At 36.9% G+C, this 17,836-nt stretch overlaps 1 protein-coding gene across 1 annotated transcript; it reads left to right on the forward strand.

The window, feature by feature from the left end:
- The first annotated feature begins 2,206 nt into the window (after window positions 1-2,206).
- Window positions 2,207-17,783, forward strand: LOC135693719 (protein GPR107). The gene is made up of 20 exons (XM_089111282.1): window positions 2,207-2,366; window positions 5,935-6,063; window positions 6,828-6,878; window positions 7,249-7,343; window positions 7,652-7,940; window positions 8,910-9,002; window positions 9,576-9,623; window positions 10,221-10,306; window positions 10,464-10,539; window positions 10,967-11,040; window positions 11,552-11,669; window positions 12,139-12,207; window positions 12,851-12,912; window positions 13,386-13,429; window positions 13,728-13,777; window positions 14,620-14,667; window positions 15,226-15,261; window positions 15,922-15,965; window positions 16,432-16,509; window positions 16,863-17,783. The coding sequence occupies exons 1-20, from the start codon at window positions 2,244-2,246 to the stop codon at window positions 16,942-16,944; spliced, it is 1,695 nt and encodes a 564-aa protein (XP_088967408.1). The 5' UTR covers window positions 2,207-2,243; the 3' UTR covers window positions 16,945-17,783.
- Window positions 17,784-17,836: the final 53 nt, after the last annotated feature.

Consider the following 17,836-nt stretch of genomic DNA (forward strand, 5'->3'; position numbering starts at 1 on the left):
TTTGGTGCTACAGTGAAAAAATTGAGGCATAGCTGGAGATTGTCGACAGGGACATAGCTTAAGAATGGTGAATTTCCTTAATTTTGGTACACTGTCCTAAAGTTTTGATGCAATTCGTAAACCAATGAGTGGGCTCGGGCTGAGTGGGCCCGGGCTGAATGGGCCCAGGCTGAATGGGCCCAAGCTGAGTGGGCCCAGGCTGACTCGGCCCGGGTTGACTCGGCCCGGGCTGAGTGAGCGCCGGGCTGACTCGGCCCGGGCTGAGTGGGCCCGGGCTGACTTGGCCCGGGCTGAGTGGGCCCGGGCTGACTCGGCCCGGGCTGAGTGGGCCCGGGCTGAGTGGGCCCGGGCTGAGTGGGCCCGGGCTGACTCGGCCCGGGCTGACTCGGCCCGGGCTGAGTGGGCCCGGGCTGACTCGGCCCGGGCTGACTCGGCCCGGGCTGACTCGGCCCGGGCTGAGTGGGCCCGGGCTGACTCGGCCCGGGCTGAGTGGGCCCGGGCTGACTCGGCCCGGGCTGAGTGGGCCCGGGCTGACTCGGCCCGGGCTGAGTGGGCCCGGGCTGACTCGGCCCGGGCTGAGTGGGCCCGGGCTGACTCGGCCCGGGCTGAGTGGGCCCGGGCTGACTCGGCCCGGGCTGACTCGGCCCGGGCTGACTAGGCCCGGGCTGACTCGGCCCGGGCTGACTCGGCCCGGGCTGACTCGGCCCGGGCTGGCTCGGCCCGGGCTGGCTCGGCCCGGGCTGACTCGGCCCAGGCTGACTCGGTCCGGGCTGAGTGGGCCCGGGCTGAGTGGGCCCGGGCTGAGTGGGCCCGGGCTGAGTGGGCCCGGGCTGAGTGGGCCCGGGCTGAGTGGGCCCGGGCTGAGTGGGCCCGGGCTGACTCGGCCCGGGCTGAGTGGGCCCGGGCTGAGTGGGCCCGGGCTGACTCGGCCCGGGCTGACTCGGCCCGGGCTGACTCGGCCCGGGCTGAGTGGGCCCGGGCTGAGTGGGCCCGGGCTGACTCGGCCCGGGCTGACTCGGCCCGGGCTGACTCGGCCCGGGCTGACTCGGCCCGGGCTGAGTGGGCCCGGGCTGACTTAGCCCGGGCTGACTTGGCCCGGCCTGAGTGGGCCTGGCCTGAGTGGGCCCGGCCTGAATGGGCCTGGCTGACTCGGCCCGGTCTGACTTGGCCTGGGCTGAGTTTGTCCAGGCTGAGTTTGTCCGGGCTGAGTTTGTCCGGGCTGACTCGGCCTGAACTTTGCCGGGCTGTCTCGGCCCGAACTTTGCCGAGTCAGCCAGGGTCAATTTCTTATATAGGTCCCCACCAGGGCTTGGGCCAAGGGTACTGCCCTAGCTGTACCTACTGATCTGAAAAGAAGACTTGATCAAACAACCTATTTTTCTCTTACATTTACATCAGTGCGAGAAAGCGATTGAATCTTTCCATCCTTAGACCTCTCTTGCCTAAAGCTTTGGGCTGCTATTTGTAAAAATGGTGCACAGACAGTGCTGCGATTTAAGCTGTGCATTAATCATTAAATTCCTTAATATTCACCACAGGCCTAGGAAAATAAGTAAACAGTGGATTCTCCGTTACCTAAGTTTAATACCATGTCAAAAATGTTTAACGTCACTAAATGCTGCAAATTTTTATTTCAACGGTTACTTTGAATTTTGCTATGAAAAAGCAAGTTGAACTGAAACCAAAGTGATTGCACGGCAGGTCTCAAGATGAACGCTGCAATGTGGAATCAATGCTGGGCTGGAGAAGCTAGATCCAGTCTTTTTTGAGGTCAGTGGCTGTATCCCGTTGTCGGCGCTTTTGTTGTTAGCGATTCTAGGAGGTATAATTTCAGAAATTTTCTTCCGCGTCGGATCGGTCCTTCTATCCCACTAAACTTGATTCGTAGCTTTCTCCCCCAGGCTCAATTTTTCACTGCCATCTCTGTTAGAATTCTCCCTTTTTTTATCTTCTGCCATCGTCTGTGCCTATGGCATTTTAAAAGGGGTTTTCAACATTCTCGTTTAGCTGACGTAGTAACTAACAGTAAAAAATCCACCCTTGTCATTTTACTTGTTGAAGGCTTATACGTGTTTTGCCAAACTCAGCACTGAAAACAGAACAGACCAGTAAAAACTCCCTGCACTTTTTTCATTGTGCTGATGATGTCGAATGGGATGACACGTCAAGTCGCAAAAGTCATCTTTCATCATTAGCCGCGACATGAAATAGAGGCAGACGGTGAACAGAATTTACCGGAGAAAATGGCGTCACGTTCTTATAAATTGCGTTGTCAAGACCGCTCAATCGTCGCGGCTTTCAAGATCGTACTTTTGATATCAGTGATGTCAAAAGTTTCTTCGAGGAGACATAGCTTAATGATAGAGGTATGAGTTAACTTCTTGCATTTTTTGTCGAGGTGTAAACGATACAGTCATTCGCTATACAATTTAGGAAGGAAGGAGTTCGCCTCCCAAACCACCAACCAACAACAGCTGAACTTGCTAGTCAACTACTTGTCGCCTATCACTCCATAAAGAGCTTGATGAGTTTTTTGTTGCACACGTTTTGTCAGAAGTTTCAGAATGATTCGGATTAAGGGAATTTTCTTACTAAAGACAGCTTGAGTTAAACCGTAATCTGTTGCCAATCGATTTAATAAAGCAATAATAGTTTTGAAAAAGACAGATTAACTCTCCGTAGCCAGGGGCGTCGCGACCAGGGGGTGTGGGGGTGTCACACCAATGATTTGAAGATTTGAAGATTTCTCGTTGGCACAAAATCTTAAAATCCAGGCCCTCTTTTGGTAAAATTTTCCCTAAAGTTTCTTGGTAGAAGCGTCAACTGCAATTCACAACGAGCTCCGGATTGTTTTTAACATTCAAAAAGCATGCGAAGATGGAAAAAGGGATCTAAGTTGACAAACAGTGCTACTTGTTACCTAGCTTTAGAAGTAACTGACAATATGGAATTTTTCAAGACCACGGCGAAATTGTACCAGTTGTTTTTATCTTCTGTTCAATTTGTTTTCAAAAATAAAAGAATTTTAAATAGGATTGGGAGGATTGTTTTAGTAAAATTTCCTTAAAAGAGTGCATTTTCCAGGGACTTGGAAGCATCAAAATTCGAAAATTTTCTAGTCCTTGGGCAGCAACCACAGTGCCTTGGGTAGTTGTATCCTTTGCCAATTCGACATACAGATTTGACAAAACTATTAGGAAAGGCTGGTATTATCATATAAAAATGGAAAGTTGCTAATTATATATGCCACACAATAAGATTGACAAAATTTATTACAGAAGTTGGTTAGAGCAACTTAAGAATTTAAGGTAATTATTTTTTAATTAGATAATATTGCAGGCAACACCCACCCAACAAGGCTTGCCTCGCGACGGCCCTATGGACCCAAAGAAATTTGTTATTTTGAGCTTTTGTCTATTTATTCGTTTCAGCTAATTTTCCATACTATGAAAATCCCAGATCTAATTAACATGTAATTTAGCAGTAAATCATAGCAGCGCAAAATTAAGGCGACATATATGGCTATTGCGCAATATCATGCCTTTTCATTTCAAGCAGGCGATCGCCATTGCCCTCGCCAAATTATTGATGTGGGCTATTGACCGCCCTTGCAAAAACATGTATCACCTGCAAGAGAAAGATAGAACACTTAGGGAATAGTTAGCAACAAATGTCACTATTGTTGTTGTCATTTTTATTCAATTCACATCTTCTCAAGACGTCGTCAAGGATTCCTTGAGGCCCTTTAAGCTGAACGTTTTTTAGAATGCAAGTGCTATCGAAAAGGAGGACATCAAGGGGGTAGAAATCCACAGTTCCAGTCATCTTCATCCAAAATTCCATGCCTTAAAAATTTTGATAGGACCTTTGTTCCAAGATGTTTTTACAAGACATTAGTTGAATAATTCCACAAATCCTTAAAACTTTATAAAAATTCTGTAACCCTTTCATCATTTTCGAAAAATACTGCGTCCGGCAAATGTGTAGAACTCTGTTATACCGTCCAAAAGTTTTCCATAATCCACAACAAATTTTCTTCAAAGTCAATTCAACTTCAAAGTTCCGTAGTCATCAGTGGACAGTAATGTGGTTGGATAATACCCTTAGGACTTCTTTTAACAAATAATGTTAGTCGGGCAATCACCCTCGTAGGCTGATCCATGCGGGCAGTTTATTGCCCTTGCAAAAATTTCTCTATGAAAAGGGCTAGCAATATGCACACTTTCAATGCTTAAGCCTGGCTTAAAGGAGCTGTGTCACAGTTTTGTAAACAAACTAAATGCATGGGACATTGTGTGTATTTAGCAAGACTTGCACATTGGGATAATGGCGGATGGTGCTCTAGTTATTGACAGTTCCTCGATTAATTTGTATTTTCTGAGCGTATGTACCAAACATGGAATAGACAATTGCTTTATTTCAGCATATGTACCAACTATAAAAAAGATGGATTCCAAAACTGCTGGATGGAATGGCTACAGGCTTTGCCAATAATCTGAAACTTATTGCCATTATAGTTTTTCATGCAATCTGGGTTACCAGTAAATGCCCCTTGATATTAAGCTGAGTAAGCTGTTCTCTTTGAGGGAAGTTTCGTAAGTTAGGTTGGAAGGAACCTGCTGTTTTATTCTATCCCCCAATCAACAATTCTTACCAATTTCTTCGAATTTCCTACCAAAAATATGCCTGTTTTTATAAGAGTAAAAGGTTCTAAGCTCTGAAAAGTACCTTTCACTTCACTATCCTTTTCCAAAGAGATTGAATTTTATGACTATCATAGCAAAAATCACCCATCTGGCAAAACATTTATTGCAAAAAATGCAATGGCAGGAGAAGTTGATGTTACAAAAATAAACCAATTAACCCTTGTAAGTTTGTAAGTGTGATGGCTGGTCACTCATATGGGCTATTTCTTACAAAAAGTCTGCAATCCCCTAATTTTTCACAGGCCTATTTATCAGTTCCTTTGTGTAAATTCTCATAAGAATAAGATTCATGATAATTTTTATTTACTCAAAAATAAAAAATGGTAATTTACTTTTTTAATCAAATCTTTATTATGCTTTACTTAATCCAGTAAGCCTTTTAATATTTAAAAAAAATGATGAAAATTGTATCTTGCCTAGTAGGGTAAAAAATGATTCTTTGATTTCATAAGCCTGCTGGAAGGTATCAATGTGCTGCACAAAATGTAAAAAAGATTCCTTAGAAAAACTTTTAGTTAATATTTTCTATTTGAAAGCTAATATTCTGGTGGAATAGAAAAACCAGAACAAGTTAAGAGCTTGTTCTGGGTCTCCTGGCACAGACAAAAGTAAATTTTTTGAATATAGTTAAATGAGTGGTGAATGTTTTCCCAACAAAGATCTTCATGATTTGAACAAGGGACTCTGACAAAGGGGCCAATGGCCCCTTTTTGCAAAAGACAGAGCTTTTTTAAAAATCTTTTGCTATGATTGCTAAAATTTCTCTTGCTCCCCACTTTCCAACCTGTGTCTGAGCTCATGTGAGCTGTTTGTTACTGTAATTTGGCTTTTAAAGTCTTGATCAAGCTTTGATTTGCTTGTTAACAGTGACAAAAATACCCAATTTTCTAGAGTTCAATTTAGATAACAAAGGGTGTTAATCAACATTATACCTGGTTAATTAGAAATTGATGAAATATTAACACATTTACATATGTAATAATTTCATAGTTCAGAATTATAAGAGGGGAACTTTTCCAGCAAAACATTTAATGTATTTGCAAATGTTAAATATATTCTGGTTGAAAAATTCTGGTTACTTCTTTTCATCTCAAAGTTTATATTATGGCAGTTACCATGTTACTGGAAGGTGACAGACTTGTGTGATGGCACGTTTGTATCTATTTACAGCTCATTCTTTCCTGTTTTTGCATGTTTTTTTACCAACAGAATATCTGTTCATTTTTAGAATGATGCTAGAAGAAACTTTGCTGTCAGCACTTTTGGATTTCTAAAGGGTGGTGGCCTCATGATTGATATCATTTATGTTTCACCCAAAGTTGAAAAACCATCTCCCAAAGTAAAACTCAATAATTTGGTGAGCTATTTCTTAATTTCAATCAAGCTTGTCTCATCTTGAGTCAACTTTATAAAGTATATGTTTAATTTTAACAAATCTATCAGTTTTATTATTATTTATGTTTTCATCATCTTTTGCAACTCAGGTGTCTCTGTCCTTTTTTAATAATGCTGCCCGTTGCTATTTAAATCTATTCCTCTCAATGGGTATTTTAAGCAAGGGTTAATAATATCTAAACACTTATTTCCATGTTTGCAATCAAAATGTGACTTTTTTGTCGTAGACATTTTTGCTGTTATTAACACTTCTCCATTTCTTAGACACTATCAAGCATGTTTTGTAGAAGAAACTTTAGAATTATTGAAAAAGTTTATGCTGTTAAGGTTATATATGAGTGTTCATATTGTCATTTTAGAACAATGCAATACAACAATCTGTCTTTTTCAAAATGATTTTGTATTGTGGTAACTAGAGATTGGCCTTTCATTTTGTTCTGTTTCAGTTTGGTTTTTTATTAATTCCATTAACAACTGGACAAATCCTTCAGCTGGTTAAATTTTTATTTTTAGAGAAGCTCTCATGCTGCCTTTTGATTTTATATGTCTGCTGTGGGCAAAATCTTTTTTTAAATAGGCAGCCATTAGACATCCAATTTACTTTGCTAGGACATTTACAAGGGTGAGGTCTATCATCAATTTAAACTGAAAGGCTGTTTTTTACATATTTCACTTATGATAAATATTTCTTTAACTTAGCTTTTATTTTTTCTTTGATGATGGTAGGTTGGTTTTAGTTTAGAAAAGACTGGAAGTGATGGTGTTTCATCTTATATGGTTTGTTTTTATATTTATTGCTTCCTTGAAAATTGTCACGTTTGAAAGAAAAAAGATCCACTGCTTTAAAAATTTTAGTTATAATCATGAGGAGTTTAACATAATGTTAAGACCATTCTTGATTTACCATTTTGAATGATAGTAGTCCAAGGCAGCCTTAGATTTATAAGATCTTATAATCCAATCTTAGATTAGATCTTAGATTTATAATCCAAGGCAGCCTTAGATTTAAAAGATCTAAGAGTAGATTTATCTGCAAAGATGTGTAGAGATGTGTAAAATGAATTCGAATTAACTATTTGATAAGATTTATTTTTGTTTTTCTGTTATTGAATTGCTAAATATATTTGTACCTTTTTATAATCTTCAGGAACAGCACACTGATAAGTGTGTTTTACAAGAAAGGGATGGGCTTGCCAAGCAAGTTGAAATGATGCTTTTTACATTGGACTTTTCAAGAAAAAAGTACTGGAAACTCAATTCACTTCTCGTTTTTAACTTAACAATCTTTAATGCATTTATTACCCAAAGATATATTCTTTAGGATGGGCTTTTATATATTTTTTTGTTTTCTTGTAAAGACTCATTCGTTTTATTTCCTTGAAAATACATTTTGTCTCTCATTGAATTCAAGAATTCAAAATCGTGCTTCTGTTATCCAAGTGTTTACAAACTTTATACATATCATACCTATTTGTAGTAATGTTACCTTCTCACTTAAAAATTGAAAAATGTTGTCCTAAGTCTTAAATAATTTCGTCCTCTCTGCTCAGAATCATTGTTGAGCGATTTGGTCCCTCGTTTAAAACGCTGAACGTGAGTAACATCCGATTGCCAGACCAAGCATGGTATGAAAGCAGTCTTTTGGATTATGTGAGAAAGCTGCTGCCAAAACTTGGTGTTGATATTGTAAAGACGATTGATGCTACACCTTCGGGAGATAATAAAAACAAGACTCGGAAAGTGAGAGATGTTAAAAAACCTGATGTTGTTTCCTTGAAAGAAGGATCACATCGCCAAGAACTGCCTCTCAACCTGACTGGAAATATGTTTGCTGGAACGGTAAGCGGTGTATTTTCTATTTTGTTGGCTATTACGTTTCAAAGCACAGTAGTTACAACAAAGCACAGTAGTTTAAGTTAAGTGTTACCTCAAGCAAAACAACTAACAACAGGAGATTTAGTCTCAACCTGAGAAATGGATCCTTTACGACTGCGTTCACCATACATTTAATATTTGTTCCAGGTTACTAAACAAAAACCTTTCGCAATTATGGGTAAGATGGTCCTCAGAACATTTACCATTGTCAATCATAAGACTGAAAGTAGCGTTCTCTCAACATTTGGAGCATTTATTTTTGAGCTGTCGTTGCGCCAAACGCAAAGACGGCCATAAATAAAACCCCAACCGTTTTTGAGAGGTTTGAAAAGAAGAAACAGTAGCCTTCTTCCGCCAACTAGCAACACCTTGTTCATGTAAAAAGTCGCAAGCATTAACTGATGCACGAAGAAAAGAAGTAGCAAGTTAATATGCATGTAAAAACCTGAAAATACCTAGACATGGGTAGGGTGGGCAGGGTCGCAATGACCCTCCACAGTCCAACTTTAGGTTGTCTTGTGAGAATGAAACTTATATTGTGAGAATTAAAGTTTATATATCCAAGGCCAATGTACACTTGCACGCTTGTTGCTTTGGCCGTATACAAGACACAATGTAATGTTTGCTCGAGCCCTGCTACAATAAACACAAACTCCACAATCGTGCAATCTGTGCCAAAAAACAAAAGCCCAAGGGGCACCTAAAAGGCGTACCCTGTCACAAATTAAACATGACTAAATTTTATTTAATCAAGCTTTGTCATGTATTAGTGGTATCAAATTTTGTTAATGTTGAACCTGAATTTACTATTATCTCAATTCTGTTACCTGTTTTCATATTTCCATGGACAGAATAAGAAAAAACGAGCAGTTTTATCGAGTTTATCAAGTGTATTGCAAATTGTATTCCAAACCAAATCCATTTGTTTTTCAGATAACGATTATAATCAATGAAGGAAATGAGGGTCTTTATAACCTCTATTTCCACAACTGCTACACCGACACTCCTGTAAAAATTGACATGAAGGTGGGCTGCAAATTTTGTTTTTGATTATTTTCCTTATTTAGATAGCGTTCATTATTCGCAAGGAGAATTTTGGCTAAATATTTTTTCGCCATGGAATAATTAGTTAATTTGCGTTTAGTTATTTCCAGATTTTGGACATTAGTAGCAATGAGAATTCCTTTAATCAATATTGTCGGACCAAGACAATGTTAATGAAACACGTAAAAATAATATAGCGAATAAAGTGTTTGGTCCTTTAAGCAACCTGCAATATCAAAGAAAAGAACAGGATAATAAACTGTTATAATTTTTTTAATAGTGTGTTATTTGTTCTAAAAATGATCAATCCAAATTCATAACTTTGTAGAAAACTTTTAGCAGCAAGATATTGCAATATGTGAAAAATTTCTTTAGTTTTCGTCTTTTCCTTCTCTTGATTCTAAACGAGAAAGTAGCCTCATCAAAAATCTCCTACTTTACAAAGGCTACTGGCTTTTAGGGTAGCCAGTTTGAATGAGAATGGTCAGCAGATAGGAGCTCAGTGGCAAAGCAGCATTTTCTAATTTGATATTTATTATATTTTTGCTCTTTTAGCTTCGAATAATAGAACATAACAAAGACACATTCCTGGCTGCTGGGGAAGTAAGTTTAAATTATTTTAGTTCCTGCCTTTTTGTTCCATGTATTTATCGCACCCCCTCCCTACTGCAGTTTTTTTAAACGCAATTTACAGTTTTACCAACCACTGTACGAATGTTATACTGTGCGGTTGAAATGTTTTGAGGGTGACAAAAGACAGAGCATTTTCAAGATATTTTGATTCAGAGAAGCAAGGATCTTGATGGTTTTCTTTAATTTTCCCGAAAAATTCTAATCCTGTAACGAATAACCGAGAAATTTGTCGAGAAATGTTCTCGAGGAATACTTTCACTTTTCGTTTAATTTAACGTATTTTTTATTTTTATTTTGAAATGATGGACTCTTTTTGGTTTTTGTATACAGTGGCGGATCTGGATATTGTACTTTTTTTACAATGTTTAAACGCTTTTGTTGTTGGTATCCATAGCTTGCTAAGCCAGTATCCACAATTAAGCCGCGGTTAATCCACAAATATAGTGGTCTTTATTTTTTAATGGCGCACAGAAACATTTTTATAAACTGCACTGGAAATAATTTTGCTTTTATTTCACATTGTCATTTCTGCAATAACATTCATTTTAAATGCTCTGTTTATCCCAGATTCCATTGCCAACAATATATGGAGTCATTTCGGTAATTTTTTTCATTGCTGGGTGCGTCTATTTAAGTATACTGCGAAAACTGAGGTGAGAAATCTTCGGATAAGATTTTGTTTCATTTTATTTAAAGATTGCTATACTTAATTATAACATTTCCCATCTTTTACACGCAGAATTATATAATTTTTCTCATGCTCATAATATACACTTCAATTCAATTCAAGACACTTTTTCCTAATTTTAGAGAATGGACTTTCAAAATTCACTATTTGATGGCCGTTGTTGTTTTCCTGAAGTCGTTCTCCCTGATATTTCATGCAGTAAGTATCTTTATCTTTGATCAGGAAGGGGTATCATTAAGGAAGAGTGACGAGAGGTAATCAGTGTAGGCCATATCGTTCAATTATTGTGATGACAGCTTCGTTGGTGTTCTTGTCATAAATAAATAGAAAACAGATTATATCTATTGAGTAAATTAAAGATGTGGCAGTACGTGATGTATCATTGGATAGGAAGTGGCATATTATTGGATAGGAAGTGAGGAATTATCGGATCGGAAGTGACGTATTTTTGGATAGGAAGTGACGTATTTTTGGTATGCGAATAGCACAGCATTCGTAAAATGTCCTCCCCTCAACATGTGGCTAGGTTATGCTATGACTCCTTGACTGTGGACGAAGAGCGATTCGTGAAACTAGTTTATCAATAGCACTAAGCAATGTGACTATTTTTATGTCTTCTTTATAGATAAATTACTACTATATTGGAAAAGACGGCAGGCGAATGGAATCATGGGCTGTGCTGTTTTATATAACACATTTGTAAGTAAATATCAGCTATGGCCTGAAAGAAACTACAACATGCCCATGTTGAACTTACTTATCATGGTATATATTCTCGACTTATCAAGATTTTTACACATAATTATTTAATGTTACTATCGTCAGAATACACGACGTGTCTTCTCAATGCAAATTACTCAATTTCCGTTAAAATTGTCACTTTAAGCATTTGCTTTAAGATACCTGGAGTTATGTAATCGTAATATAATAATATTTATGTTATCTCTGGTCTTATAGTAGTGGAATAAGCCGATATTCTAATATCTGGACTAGACAATAATCTGGACTAGGCTTTGAATTGGCAACACATATTCGTAGAATAACTAATGTAGCTAAAATATTATTGATTTTTAATGATTACCAAAAAGTAATGCATTAACCTGAACGACAAGGAGTTTAGCTAGATGCCTTAGTTTGGTTGAATGTTAAGGCAATATATCAGTTCAAGAATCGTTTTAGTGTTTTATGTGAAGCTACTTGTGCGTTATAGGCTGAAGGGTGCGCTCATGTTCACCTGTATTGTGCTCATCGGCACTGGCTTCTTCTTCGTCAAACAAGTGCTTTCCACGAAAGAAAAACGCATATTCATGATTGTCATACCTCTCCAGGTAAGGCCCGTTCTCTCACTGTATATAAACCACCATCTTCGTTAAAGAGAGAGAAAATATAAGTCGAAGTGATAAAAACCTGGAGTCGTTTTTGAATACTATACTCTGAATAGTTTGAATTTTATTCAGTACACTGTAATCTGGAATAAGAACCCGATAATAGCGGGTTAAATCTAAGCTAAGCTTTGTGTGATTACATTTATATCACTTTGGGTTGTTCAACATTTGATTTATCGTTCTTGATTCATATTTATAACTTGTGTCATTTTGCCTGTCAAATAAATGGTTTGCTTTTGAAGACTTGAATATCGTTTTTAATGCCTCCCGGAGACATGTTTGATGACAGTTTCATTGGAGTATTTGTAGCATCTTTTATTGATTGTGATTATTGCGAAATGTTTACTTTTGGTTAAGGAACAGCTTTATTTTGAAATGCAGCAATTGCTCAATATTTTGCATTTATTTTCAGATTCTTGCAAACGTGGCTTCCATCATGATTGATTCAACAGAAGAAGGAAAGGCACAATATAAGACATGGATATCCTCTTCGTTTCAAAATGATTGAATAGAAGTTTCTTTGGAGCATTGTCTAACTTTTATACTATGAGCTTTGATACTAAGCTTTCACAAACTAAGCTTTAAAATTCAAACAACATTAACATCCTTCAAGAGCACCCTCGCGCACGCGTGTGGTAGAAACAATACCCTGTTATTTGTGAACAATCAAAGAGTTTCTTTTATATTTTTATGCAGGGAATAATCCTCTATCAATGAATATTACAAAACAATATTGCAGATTGCAAACTTTTTTCGTAAAATTAGAGTTGAAGCTATTAGTGAGATGTTTTGCGAAGAATTGTAACCCACTACAAAGTTGTATTACAAGTAGAAAAACACCTATTCAAGCAGCAGTCTACGTGAACTACTCTCTAGAATGGTATATTTGCAATCATGCGTAATTACTTTGAAGAAATTGAGGAATTGCTAAAACATGTAACTGTTCCACAAAGATCTTAGTTCTAACTTTTAATAACATTTAATTTCATTGGTATGATTGTGCAGCACACTACAAGAAGGCTTGGACTGCATGTTTTTTTAAGTTCAAACCTCGAACTTCTACCTTTGGTATTCATTTGATTTTGATATAAACAACCTTTAGTACTCTCCTTGACTGTTCTTACAACCAAATATTCATTCTTGTTGATTTGATCTGCTGTGGTACAGTTTTATTCCCTGTTGTATGGTGAGTACCCCTTTCAGCAATCACATTATGTAGTTTTTTCCGATCAGTATTTCATTGAAAATGTAGCAAATATGAAACACCACAATACGCCGAGAATAAACAACAATAAAAACCCGTAAATCAGTGAAAGCTAATATTTCGCCCCGGCATACGGGGCCCATCAGAGCAAAAGTTGAAACCAAATCGATTGAAATATGGTCTATTGATTTGTAATATTATTTAGAAATATTTCGCTGCTTCTTATTCAGTTTGCATCACTGGACATTTTGCAAGGCTTTGTGATTACGAATCTTGGTTCTAGACAACAGATTACATGTTTCCATATTTCGACAACAAACTTCCCATATTATCTACATTTCAGATTCAGATAAATGTTTCTGCAATATGAGCTCATCTAACAACACTAAGTTGATAATCGAATCAATCAGACAATTTGAAAAAATATTTCGCAAAACTATTAATTGTTTCCACAGGTCAATAAGACACCTTCAAGAAGCTTCAAAAACTGACGGAAAAGGTTAGTTTAAAGTGATTTGATCCTTTAAATTGCTATTTTTATTTCAGAAAGAAATACTGCTGTAATAAAAATAATTATGTACATTTCAAACACAGTAATTTGCAGTTTCGTAAGGACTGGAGATTTACCAGAAGAGTCATGGAAACATTTGAATCTGATACTGCCATCACACCACATGAATAGTCTGTTGAATTTTTTATCATAGAATCTTTTTTGTTTCTATTATGCATGTGCATGTTGTCATGTTAAATCTATTATATTCTTTGCCCATATATAAATGATGAAATTATTTTTGCAGCTGCGATAAGTTTGGCTAAGCTAAAGCTGTTTCGACATTTCTACGTTTTGGTAAGTCCGGTGACATTTGCAGAAATTTCTCGGGACGAATATTTGTATCTCTTCAGTTATGAGTCCACGTTTTTTATAATGATAAACCGAGAAAATTTTGTATTTTGCAGTCATGCATGTATCATACACCACGACAGAAGATGAAAGATATCAATATGATATATTTTAATTGTTAGATAGAATAAATTAGAAATCAGGAAAAGAAGTACATTTTTTAGCTCATATGTTTATTGTTTGCTCTACTTTGATTGAGGGGAAATTTGCGTTGAATGGAATAAGACTTACACAGATGTGATGTGTTGTCTACCATCGTTATGCAGTCTGGTGCCCTTTGGTGCCTAACATTGCAGATGTCCCGATTTTTTCATGTTCCTCAAGCCTAGCTATGGTCTCTTTGTGCCTACACTCTTAAAGCTTTGAACGTAGCACGAAATTGCGGAAACATATGTTGCAGTACCAAAAACTTTTTTCTTAAAGCTTGTAGTACCTTTATTGTGCAGTTTCTATAATTACAATAGCTATATTTTCGCTGTTAAATAGAATAAATAAAAAATCTTTACTAGTAAAAGAAGTACCTTTTTTTAGTTTAAAATTTTTTTTTGCTCTACTTTGATTGAGAGGAAATTTTCTTTGAATAGAAAAAGATGTATTTCACAGATGTCTATCGTCGTTATGAACATGCAATCTGGTGTCTTTACCTGACATTCCAGTTGTCCCGACTTTTTCAGTACTCCTCAAGCCTAGTTATATGGTTTCCTTGTCAAGCTATGGTCTCTTGTATGTGCAATCTAGTCTCATCATCAACAAAGATTTAGTTTAATTTTGAAATTTTCTAATTACAGATCGTTTGCTACATATACTTCACCAGAATTATTGTTTACTTGATAAAGGTGTGTATTATCAACTTTTAAGTACAACTGATTTAGAACTGGCTTGAATAGTGAGCAAAATTTTCAACACTGCATTGTCTTTGAAAAGCTCTAACTCATATAATCAGAGATTTGAATTTCATTCCTTGATACTTGTTTTACTTATATATTGTTTCAGTTTTAATTTCGCTTTTATCATTCATTTGTTTTCTTAAATCAACTTTTAAATTTAGGCGACGGTTGTCCTAGAAACATTTCTTAAACCTTTAGTAAAAGCTATTTTTATATGTTGCTATATATTTGTTAGAAAAAGTTATAGAAATGATATTTTTCAGGAGTTTTCAAGAAAGAGTAACAAATTTCACAACCATGATGAAATTTTAAAATTATATTTAACCCAGCCCTTCGAATTTATGTTGCTCTTTATGCTAAAACCCACCAGGCATGTTTCGTACCTGTGAATAATGCCATTTGGCTCTGAAATATTTAAACTTTATAATTATTTCTTCATAGTAGTTATCAATTACACTTTCTATCTCTGTATAAATATATATATGCTTGATGTTTTTATTTTCACAGATAACTGTTCCATTTAACTATATATGGCTGGATCCTGTAAGTATTCTTGCTCTTTCTAGTTATTTATTTTTATTTGATCTTCCAACAGTTGAGTATGTGACTCTAGTGCATTTTTTAGTGCATTTCTTTCTGTTCTGTCCGGAGGTACAATTCTGTCCAGTCTTGCTTGCCAATTTTTTATTTAGCCAATAACTTAATGGGACGCTAGTCTGTCCAGCACTTTATGTTAATTGACAGATTAAAGAAACATTTTTAAGATTTCTTTTATTTTAAAGCATAATAAACCTGATTCTGGACAGTTTGTTTACTGCCCGGTTCTGTTGTTTAGCAGAGCAGTTATATTTTTGTAGTGTAGGAAAGTTTCTGGTGGACTAAGGTAACACGCAATAGGCAAATTAGCCTGATATTATGTGATTTGAATAGCGTGTCCTTTTAGCAGATCCGACCAAATAGGAGTTTTGTTTTACACAATTCTATGATCTATAGCTTTTAAGTGAGAACTAAAAGAGGTCACAACTTCAAGTATTTTCACATCTTAGTTTTTATCTTACATTAGATCTTATCAGCTACATTTTCACTGAAGAAGATAGTCATCAGACAATTTACTAGGTTAAATCTCATTTTCATGTCTGTTCCATGAAAGACTAATGAAATCATCAACATATTAAAGGACTGGCTTTCTTTTTCTCTTCACAGTTATGTACGGAGTTGGCGTCACTGCTGTTCTTCGTTGTCACTGGGTAAGTTCTCTTTTTAATACTAATTTCACTTTCGTAAGAATCTTTTATCAGTACTCTTCAATCATATTCCAAAAAACTTGATCACGTTTGTTTGCTGCTACTTCTAGCGCTATATTGACAGTCAAGGTCAATAATGAGCAGTGTGTCAGCTGTTTATTATATTAAGTTATTCTCATTTTTCTTCCTTGTATTTAACATGTTGCTATCACTTGTATTGATAACTCCTTGTTGTCTTGTTTCAGCATCAGGACCATTTTACATCAACTTTTTCAGTACCAGTTCAGCTTTCCCGGTGTCCTCCTCAGGCTGCCCTCCATCACATTACTTAGAAGCTTCTCTAGCCAATACGTCACATAATAAGCTTAGGGAAGAGGAGATAATCTTATCTTTAGTTAATATGTAACATCATTAGCATTGGCCAGACAATCTATCTCTCATGTTACCATGGTGTTCTCTTTCTCTGTAGATACAAATTCCGACCCGCCGCAAGTAACCCGTATTTACACGTACCCGAAGAAGACGAGGATGTAGAGATGGATGAGATGTAAGTTAATAACAATTTATCAAAGGTCTCTCATTTTTTTGGGCGTTAAATTGCTTCTATATACCAACGTGAATCTTCTTGAATCTGCCAGATTCATGATTTGTTTCAATTGTTTGTTGATAGTTTTTTCTTTGTATGTTTTTAAACACTTATTACTTTTATAGTCTGCTCATTTTTACACAATAGTCGTTAAGGCGTATTTGGTTTAAGAGTTAAGGGTCAGCAGGTCAAGTGAGGTCAAGGTTAAGGGTCAAGCTCATCGAAACGTTTGAAGCCAACTTTGGCAAAATAACTGCACGAAGTTTTTTCTATGTCACAATAATCATTATGAAAACATCTGAAATTTGTTGTAGATCGATTCAATCTGGATTGGCTGATGGCATAACACGAGTTAACATGAAACCCAGAAAGAATGCTGATAACTTCGCAACATAGGTTGTTTGTCGCAGCAAGATTTATTGGAATTAACTTGTCGTCTTCGGAGGGACCTTTGGTGGTCTAGGCGTAATATCATGTTTTGAACTACATTCTTGTCGATAAATGTCGTCTTGAATCATCTGGTCGTTGATAATTTAAAATAACAGCTAATTTTCTTGAGATTGTTAAACATAAACATAGCATGCATCGTAAAGTGGTGGTGGATTTAACTATTTGCTCGAGCAATACTGCCTAATCTTTCTTAATGTAGAGAGATTTTTAATGAACTTTTCCTTTGGATAATTACAAGCCTTTTTGTTAAACATTCGTTAAACCATAAATGTTAGGTTGTTGCGAAATCTCACAGATAAACAGCATCATAATTGTATCATTCGAAACAATAGAAACAGAGTGTTTGAATTTGGGAATTTTCACAACCAGTTTTTCTCCAGAACACTTCTCAACTCAATATCGTGGCCTAAGTCATTTTAGTTATCGATTCGTTTAATTTTAAAAAGCAAATTTTCCCATAGATTAAGAAACATAGAAAGTATTGTAGTTTATACTTTACTATCTGTCTTGTTCTTGTTGCTTTACACATCACTGATAATTTGTTGCACTTTATCTCTTTTTAACCTGATTGTGAAGGAGGTCCTTCCCAGTTGTACACACATGAACATTCCAAAAGTTCTTTACCTCTAATCTTTGTTTTTGCAGCCCTGTCTCATAGTAAAGTATTATTATCAGACAAATTTAGATTTAAAAGTATAGAGTTTAAACTGTATTAGAATTCTACACCTTTAATATTTACAGATTTAAACAGTAGTTATTTGTCGTTATAAATTGGTGTTGGGTAACTCGCCCTAATCACAACTTGTTAAAATCTGTTACCAAAACGGGTTCATGATGT

Source organism: Rhopilema esculentum, chromosome 11 (assembly GCF_057945365.1).
Source record: "Rhopilema esculentum isolate cy_ngs chromosome 11, ASM5794536v1, whole genome shotgun sequence".
Lineage (NCBI taxonomy): Eukaryota > Metazoa > Cnidaria > Scyphozoa > Rhizostomeae > Rhizostomatidae > Rhopilema > Rhopilema esculentum.

Coding starts and splice junctions, on each gene's coding strand:
- LOC135693719 (XM_089111282.1), top strand. CDS start 2,244: ATGGCGTCACGTTCTTATAAATTGCGTTGTCAAGACCGCTCAATCGTC. Junction 7,941..8,909: donor GAAATATGTTTGCTGGAACG/GTAAGCGGTGTA, acceptor TTTGTTTTTCAG/ATAACGATTATAATCAATGA. Junction 11,041..11,551: donor CTGTTTTATATAACACATTT/GTAAGTAAATAT, acceptor TGTGCGTTATAG/GCTGAAGGGTGCGCTCATGT.